The 9,491-nt window shown below is 32.7% G+C and overlaps 1 protein-coding gene across 1 annotated transcript; it reads right to left on the bottom strand.

Annotated features, from left to right (window-relative positions):
* Positions 1-5,170: 5,170 nt before the first annotated feature.
* LOC149930865 (uncharacterized) lies at positions 5,171-9,169 on the bottom strand. The gene is made up of 4 exons (XM_090158529.1): positions 8,846-9,169; positions 7,255-7,391; positions 6,363-6,674; positions 5,171-5,425 (listed from the first exon to the last, which is right to left on the bottom strand). Exons 1-4 carry the CDS (start codon positions 9,030-9,032, stop codon positions 5,192-5,194), a joined length of 870 nt encoding a protein of 289 aa, XP_090014655.1. The 5' UTR covers positions 9,033-9,169; the 3' UTR covers positions 5,171-5,191.
* Positions 9,170-9,491: the final 322 nt, after the last annotated feature.

The following is a 9,491-nucleotide window of genomic DNA, read 5'->3' as shown; positions in this document are numbered from 1 at the left end:
ATCAAAATGGCCATGAAGTTGTGAAATAGTAGGGCTATAACTTAAAATATAAATTTAATTTAGCTTCATAAGGCCAAATTTGGTTGATTCAAATTGATCTAAAATGGACAAATTTTCCACGCAGACCAGACTAAAGTAAAACATTCAATATTAATTTGAGTTAATGGTCTCATAAAGAGTTGTAAATAAGTCAGAATATGACATGGATTAATCCATAGGATAATTTAAAATTTTGACAAGATAGGGTAATTTAGTTGCAAATACGAATTAAAGTGTTTACAAAGCTAAGAGGACTTTAATTTTTATTAATTTAAAAGAATGTCATTCCTAATGCAAATATATATAAATATTTAGTAAATTTCAATAGGGTTAAGAAAAACGAGAGTACTCTAATGAAACGTTTTTCTAGATGGTATTAACAATGTTTAGTTACATACTTTCTTGTAGATTTTTATAACTGATCATCCCAATCTCGTTTTACTGGTTCTCAAATTTCTAACATCCTTCCTAATGAGTACTTTTTGGTGGTCATTTACAAATTATAGTAGTACAACTTCATCTGAGCGGTCCCCGTAAAATTTAATAACTGCAAACATCTAATTAAATAGCGTAAAATATAGTTTAATTCATATGTGCAACATGCATTTTGATTACAATTAGCGCATATGACTTAAAACACAAATAAATTGATTTATAGTGTTTTAATATCTAAAATATTTAAGTTTTTATATTTTTTTAATTCTGATCAATAAAATTGTATATTATGAATCATGCAATAACGGTAAAATGATAAACATAACTATTTTATTGGGTAGACGTAAGCCTTTTTGTGAGATGTAAATGTATTGGTCTCAACTTCGATTTTTCCTATAAATATTCCGAGACTCAAGCGGATATTCGACAAGGTTATCCTCAAGCTCGCTAATTTTTCCAGAAAACTATATATCATTGTTTAAATTTTTAAAAACCACATTGCCTATAATTTTTTTTAAAGAAGTCGATTTGAAACAGTTGTCACTTTTGTATAATGTGATTGTTATTTCGGCATTTCCAGCCTTTTATAGATAATAACATTAGCTGATTAAAACTTTCCACAGCAATTTAAGGGTGATTCTACAGCCCATTTTTGTTTTACCCTATTTCTAAATTTCTGTATATACACTCTTTTTCGCGCCTTTATTTTACCCCTCTTACTTGCCTCCCGCTATTCGGTCATTGCTTCTGCCCTCTAGCATCCACTCTTTGGGTCACCGTGATGGAGGATGGTACTGAATGGGGGAAAATCAAACATGGACGAGCCCAGAAAATACCGCGAAAAAGATTGTATACTGTTGTAAAAAAAATAATTATAATCATAATTTTATATTTATATTTTAAATATGCCTGAGGTTTTATAAATATTTATGAAGTTTCATTATAATTATTTGATTCTAATTTTTATAATTAAATCGGACGATAAGTTCTTAAGACAAAATACAAATAAGAGACACGAATATAGTAATAGTAACCACCAAATTCGCAGCATTAAATAAATTGCGGAAGTGCTAAGTTCGTTTTCGTACTTGCCTTTGTGTGAAATATTTCTAAAGCCAGAAAAACCCTTGGGTACGGTCAACTTTGATAATGCACTTCCAAGTAGGCAAAAGCGCTATTAGAGTTGGCCGCGCTTTGAATTTACCTTTACTTGTAACACAGCCAACTTTGACTCATGCTGTTGGCGCTGTGCAAGACAAAGTTGGCTGTGCTTGGAATCAGCTGACCGTGCTTCGGGTTACTCTTCTGTTCGCTTCTTCAACTGGCGCGTAGTGCGTGATGATACGGTAACGGTAATGTACGCTAGCGCTTTAAATTCTAAAATTAGTGATTTCAATTTAATTAAAAAAAAAGATAAGATTTCTTTAAATGTGAAAGACCTCTTAAACCTTAGTCGGTTAAGACTCTGTCTAATAGTGAAAGAAATATTATGCAAATGCCTTAAAAAAACGCAAGGCTTAGAAAGAAAGAAAACACGTGTTGCCGCTTAAAATGCAATTATCTACTGGATTGAAGAAAAAATGACAACAATTCTTCCATTAACTGCAGTAAAATTCATATCAAACCGATATGAAGGGGCACGTACTAAAATATCTTATGGAAATGAGTTATACAACGGAATTATAATGAAAATTTCAAGTAAGTCATTAATTATTACTATGATATTTTTACAATTCATTTAAATTTAATACACAATGATTAATCGTTGTGTATTTTATTTATCATAAATGCACAAGTTGGATTTTTTAGTCATACTTTGCATAGTCGCTAATATCTATTTTACTCAAACAGAGAAAAGAGATCTACGAATAAAGGAACTTGAAAGTCAAATAGGTTCAAACTGCGCAAAATGCGACAACTTAAATAGTGGTTAGTTATAAATTGTAATCAGCTCTAGTTGTGACTATAAAATTAGTAATTATTATAAATTTTCAATAAAGCCACAAGACATTTGGAGAACTTGATTAGGACAATAAAGGTTCCTTCATCAGGGTAATCTATCGGACAATCTCATGGCATGCGCAGTCACAAGTAAGTTAATATTAATACAATAGTAATTTATCGCAATCCATGTACTAAAATTAAAGTTGTTTTTATGTTTGCTCGTCTTCAGGATCAGTTTTTCCATTGGAACGAAATCTCCATAGCATAATCTTAGCTTAGGCACCTCTCCCAAAAAAATCAGCTATATCAATTTTAAATATGCTTCATAGAACTTTCTAAAATGAATGTTATTGAAAAAATGGAAAATTCCTATTCCAAAACACGAAAAGTGTACCAAGGGAAAGGGATAATACGGATCAAGGTTTCCAAAATTCATAAAAACATTTACTACATGTTTTAGTGAATGAACATTCATTATCTTTAAAGTTAGGAGAACAATCGTCAAACATGATTGTTGCAATGAGTTTTATGAAAAACAGGGAAATATAGGGATCACAATGAAACAAACAAAAATGGTCATGACATCTTCTAACCTAGGTGGAGATCCAGTTAAAGGATAATTAAAACTAAGCAACTTTATTTTATTAATTTATACCATATTCATTGTAGTTTGTACAAAGAAAAGTTTAATTTAATTGTTAGCGCTGTCAAAATTGTCAGCAGTTACAATGCCCTTGAGAACCGCGTAGTCCGAATTACGAGGTGACCGCTATCAATATAAGTACGCAACTTATTCGAAGCGCGCGCATGCGCAAAGGTAAAATAAGCCTGTGCGTTTAGAAACGAGCGAGAAGGTATTTTTAGACGCTCTCCGCCAGGTCATTGCCTTTCCCTCTGTAAGTGTTCCCTGGTTAGGCCATAGCGTCTACAATTATTATCTCGACAAACACTACAGGGTGTCCACAAAAATTTGGACCAGGGTGAATATCACCAAAACAGTTTAAGGTACGAATTTGAAATTTTTGGTCGCATAGTGTGTGTAAGGGGAAACCTTCTTTCAAAATTTCGATGACATTGAACCATGTCTTTAAGGTCATCCAAAAACCATCTCGAGAACCGCAAGTGTTAGAAAGTTGGTTCCAATTAGAAAAGTGTTCCCCGTCACGTTTTGGATCTACGTAGCGTAGACCCAATGGGATTCAACCAATAGGAAGTTGAGATAAATTTACAAAATTTAAAAAGGTCCTAAAAGGGAAAATTGCAAGAAAGCGCTAATAACTCCAAAACAAGTCGTGTTACATTGTCTAAATTTGCTAGAAAATCTCATCATAGCTAGGAATTTTAATATTCGGAAAATAGTATGACTTTGAGCCATGTCTTCATTTAACACTATTTAATTTCGCCTATGTACGTATTTTTTCTTTATTAAATAAACTAGAGCCTCAATGTTAAATCATTTTATCATTAGAAATTTGTCAAATATACCTAAAAAGATCATTAAAGTTTATTTTATCATTAGAAATGTTGCTTATCATAATTTGGCAAATATACCTAATATTCTAAAAAACAAGGTGATTGAGGAATCTGTAGAAACAAAAGTCAGGTTGGCCACAAGTTAAAGTTTTCTAATTTTGGTTCCACTAATTATAAAAAACAAGGTGATTAAGGAATTTGTACAAAAATTTGTTACTTCAGGTCATACGCTATAAGCATTGCGTATTACTCCGATAAGTGTCACACTTATTTGTTACTTCAGGTCATAGGTTGTAAGCATCGCCTAATACACCGATAAGTGTCACACTTATTTGTTACATCAGGTCATACGTTGTAAGCATCGCCTATTACTCCGATAAGTGTCACACTTCTTTGCTACTTCAGGTCATACGTTGTAAATTTTTAACGTTACCGGACTTAATTTTTAACAAAATATCTACCACCCAAAGCCAAACTACCGAAAACGGTAAATTGGGCAAATGCCCAACTTCTTGGGTTTCGATTTCAAAAATTTATGAAAAGCTATCAATGGCGAGATATGGACACTCGATATTTAAATTTTCGCGGTCAAGATAGTATTTCGCTCCACCTATCAACTAGGTATTCCAATCTCTAACAATTTTGCACTATAAGTGTTAAAGCTATTTATACGAGCTAGAGGATGGCGTAGATCGGAAAGGTGAGAGTTTTTAAAGCTGCTATGTGGAGGGACGTGAGTTAAAATTTCGGTGAAGACTTTTTTTTTAAATGGGCTTTTCTAGGTAAAACCGGTAGGAGATTTTCCCTTGTGGTCCCCCTTTTCCCTTCCTGCCCCCGAATCGGTCCTACAGCTGGGAGCGGCAGCGGCGTGACCGTCACCAATATTTATTTGCCACATATGTGAGCAATGAAATAAAAATAAATATTTGAAGCATATTTAAATCTTTTCGGATTGGGTTAAAAGGCAATTAGGAGAACAATTTGCGTAATCTTACGGAAGCACACACGAAAAAAATGAAAGATATCTTTTACTATAACTAAAATTACAAATTTAAATAGTGCCAATATTTCAAGAAGTTATTAATTAAGTCAGTAGAAAAATACACTCTTCGAATATTTTCTCGCAAGGATAAAAAAAGCGCAACAAATAATTATAGAGATAATTAAATCGTTAATTTCTCACTCATTTCATATCAAGTCTGTTTTGTTTCTTTGACAGTCGAATATATTTACTACTCATAAACATTTTGAAATAAATTTTATTTATTATTATGCAATAAATTTTAATGCAATCGCATTTTTACTTGGAATTCGAAAATAATCGAACCAAATTGGATCGAGCCTGAATTTCAGGAGAGACTCCTTCTATGCCATTCATCAGCTCCGTAATGGCTTCAATTATATCTTTGGGTGTTGTTTCTATTTCTTTAGGCATTTCTCTTTCGAAGTGTTTCCAGAGCTGAGTCTGCTTCTCGCAATCGAACCAAGCTTTAACAGTAGAGCTCGGATATTGAGAAGGATTGACTTGTTCAACCTGTGACGATATAACAATAGGTAAATATTAAATGGAAACGCACTGATTGGCAAACACGGTCCCACGGCCATTTTAAAGACAGATTTATCATTTGATTGAGATCACGTTGAATGGTTGCTTTAGCGTTAAATTGCAGGTACCCTTTTCAATAGTTAAAGAAGTTAAACTTATTGAGGGTAAAAGTGGGTGGAGAGAGCTCTGACATAAGGGGTTGCCACAACCCTATTACGTTATGTAACTGACCAACCGGAACTTAATGCATTAAAAGTCGCTAGTTTACTTGGACCTATGCGAGTCTTTGGTAGCTTATCTGATTATTTTAAGGTTAACTTATAATGGCCCTCTGCTAGCTGCTTATTGTTAAGGAAAATTTAAGCTTTATTCAATTATTAATATTAAGATTATTTTTATGTTCAATTATAAAGTGTTTCGTACCAAGTCCGACTTAAGTGCAAATTTGTATTAAATACTATTATATTAGTTGTTCTTCTTTCCTTTAGTTGCAAATCTAAGCATATAACTCTTGCGGACTTTAAGGAATTAGTAGCATTAGAAGTTACCGAGTTTTGGTTAAGGTTGTAGTTTTTTACTCTTGCATTGCGACACGGTTTGGCTAGGAGGATCTTCGCAAACTAAAGTTAAGCTTTTAAAAAATGGTTAAGTAGTCACTACACTGAATTGATTTTTCTATATTCAGTATGCTTTTATGATTAAAAACAATGAAATATTTCGGCATTTCTCAATATTAATTTATCAAGCAAATAATATATCTCCAGGCGTTTATGGGTGTTACTATCTATAAGCGATGAATTATTTTTATTTAATTAACAATTTTTAATAAAACTAAGGACAAAATTAAACGAATAAAATGTTTATGTTCGTCAACTGATTAAATGCTTAATAAATTTAAAATATTTTATTTTCGATAAAAGCTTACGTCGTTATCATATCTGTAGTAATTGGATCCTTTGAAGAAGTACGTAAGTCCATTCTCCCATCGAAGTGCGGCCTCAACGTGGTTGGGAACCCCTTTCCAAGAGCTGATCAGGGCGGGTTTACCATCAGTGGGCGTGCCTGCTTTTTGGTCGTACCTCCAATATTGGTCCCCTTTGAAGAAATACGAGACCCCGTTTTTGCTCCACACCAGGGCGGCGTCAAGGTCATTCGGGATTCCTCGGAAGCCGTCGTTGATTTTTCGGGGGTATTCTGGAAGGGCCTTTTTATTCACGAATCTCCAGTAATCTTCACCCTGACAAGTAACTTAGTTTTAAATTGATTTGGCGAAGTTCAGATTTAGTATTTTTTAAGAAAATGGAAATCTCACTCGTAATGTGTTTATATCAAACAATATTTGGGATTTTTTGTTATCATAAATCAAATATTTACTCGAATGTTCATGTTGAAATTTTAAATCGCCCATATTTAGCAAATTGAAACAAATTAAAAGAAATAAATCTAAAGAGTTTTAACGAAATTTATGTTATTTCATTCTACAACCACTATTTATTTAAATTATTCTTAATTGTGGAACTAAAATAGATTGAATTGCTTAATTGTGACAACAAAATGTCGGTGCGAATGTCGATAGGCCTTGACCTAAAATGAAGTAAACGAAAAGTGTATTTCTTAAAGTTGCTACCAGTTATCGCATTTTCAATAAACTTTCATTGTCATTGTGAAGAATGGATGAAGTAAATTATTAAAGCTTTTGTCATGTTATATATAAATTTTTTAGAACTTAAATATAAAAATACAATTGGCAAATATAATGTAAGAAAATGAGTGTGCAGGAAAGATATCGCTTGTTTAAAGGAAATGCGATTGGGTACCTTAAAAAGAAAGGTTGTGCCGTCGTCCCAGGTTAAAGCAGCGTCTATTGGAACTTTGACACCTTTCCAATCATCGGCTATCAAGCGTAAGTCCACGATTCCTCCATCTCTTTCGCTGTATTTCCAATAGTAATCACCTTTGGTTTAAAAAAAAGCATTCACTTAGGCCTTGTTCGAAATAAACCCTTAAATTTCTAGAAAAATACTTTCACTTAACCAATCTCTAAGAACTCCAGTACGACTTGCAATTTTGATATTATTTATCTTTATGTTGAAGTCCTAAGCATGCGATTAAGTTCATGTAAATAGCAAGGGTGACCTACTCGAAAAGATTATTTAACAATAACAGCTGTATTTTAAATTAAATTAGAATTTTATCAAAAAGATTGATAAAGTTTTATCAATCTAATCTAAATATGTCTAGCCTTATCTTCATTGTAGACTTTAAATAACTAGCTTATGAATGTGTTTTACACCAAACGTTTCTAAATAGTAAAAACTTAATAAATCAAATTCTGTAAATTTCTTTGCTGTTAAGAATTTGGCGAATTTCTGTAACATTCTTTCGGAAATCTTAATGTGAAAACCTGCGAATGTTTTTAAGTGTCTGACACTAGATGGGGTAACAGCTACCACAGCTTTGCGCTGTATAACCGTGTTAGAAAATTCATTCGTTCCTACCTGTACACCTTTTAAACTTTAATTTTTAAAATAATTGTTACCTTAAGACAAGTAAATTTAATGAAAATGAATGGAACATGTTTATAAATTTTGGAGAAAATACGAGGAATTAAATAAATTTTAGGCGTTATACGCGTTGAAAACGAAGTGTAGCATTTCCAAGCCTGTATTAAATATTTTATAACTCGCTTTAAAGGGCCTCAATGTACAATATAAACCCTCTTGATCCTTGAATGATATATAATAAAATATCTCATTAAATAAACGAAACTCTCATCCTTTAGCTTAGACCAGTTTCTTACAATAAAGCAGATTTTTATTAGTATTTCAACTGCGTTTCAGATTCCAAAAATATAGATAAGGAATTGTTACAAATCCGCCTCGTTTGAAACTTATATTGAATTAGTGGTTTCCGTTAAAAAAAACATTTAGTCATAATTTAAAAGCCTACTTAATATACAACAAAATATCAAAAAACTCTACTAACGAAAACACTGTGTGGAAAGGCACATCTTAACCCTTTGGTTATATCCAAAAAATTGGTCTTCTTTTAAATTCATTATAAGTTATACTTCAACGTTTGACTAAGGTCAAATTTTGAATATTTTTCCATCAGCTCTAAAACATATTTATCGGTACCCGCCATAAAATTTATATTAATATGTACGATTGCAACTCATTCCGCCAAGTACGAGATTGCTCCTAAAATTAAATTGAAGTGTGAAACACTTTTTAGAAGAAAATGCGATAAGTTATTTCGTTTACATTTGTTCTTTGAGTTTTTTAATATATTTGAAGTATTGATCGTTAAAATGACGAGATAGAAAAACAAGTCTCGCCAATACTCTTCGTAAGCCACCCTCGTGGAAACTATCACAAGCCATTTTGTAGATTAAGGAAATGTACTTACTTTTAAAGAAGTATGTGGTACCATCTTGAGTTCTGGTTGCAGCGTCTACTTTTCCGGAGCTGCAGACCTCCTTCGTTCTGTTTTCCACCGGTGATATACGTGAAGTCAATTCAAACTCTTGAACGGGTGTACCAAACGCCACGAACGCATTTGCGAAGAGTAGCGCGAGGGATAAATTTAAAAACATGTTGCGTGGCCGTCGGCCAAAGAGTCTCTGGTGAAAGTCTTCATGTATCCTATTTTCTTTTTAATTTAGAAAACGAGATAAAATCGCCTTGTTTATGATAAGCAAAGTTCAAATCGACTGGTAATTTTATTGTTATTTTTCCAGGAGAATACGTCAATATATGACGCATTTATGATGAATAACGAGCTGAAGGTTTTTAGGGAAGTCCGTAGATTTTGTTATTTACTGTGTTTGTTAAGATGATTTTGATTGATCTGGATCCAGTGGGCCGAAGACCAAGCGATCCAAGGGGGGTCCAACGGATCGATGCCACTTTTTTTAATAAAAAAAGGTAAAAGTTACAACAGATCGAAAAAATATTTTTTTAATAGTGAAGGGTAAAAGGTTTCAATGGATCGAAGAAATATGTGTTTTAATAGTAAAATATATATTTTTCGATCCGTTGGAATCTTTAAGTTC

This window comes from Leiobunum rupestre, chromosome 9 (assembly GCF_980474605.1).
Source record: "Leiobunum rupestre chromosome 9, qqLeiRupe1.1.hap1, whole genome shotgun sequence".
Taxonomy (NCBI): domain Eukaryota; kingdom Metazoa; phylum Arthropoda; class Arachnida; order Opiliones; family Sclerosomatidae; genus Leiobunum; species Leiobunum rupestre.
The sequence above is the reverse complement of the archived record's forward strand: the minus strand, read 5'-3'. Positions and strand labels throughout refer to the sequence as shown.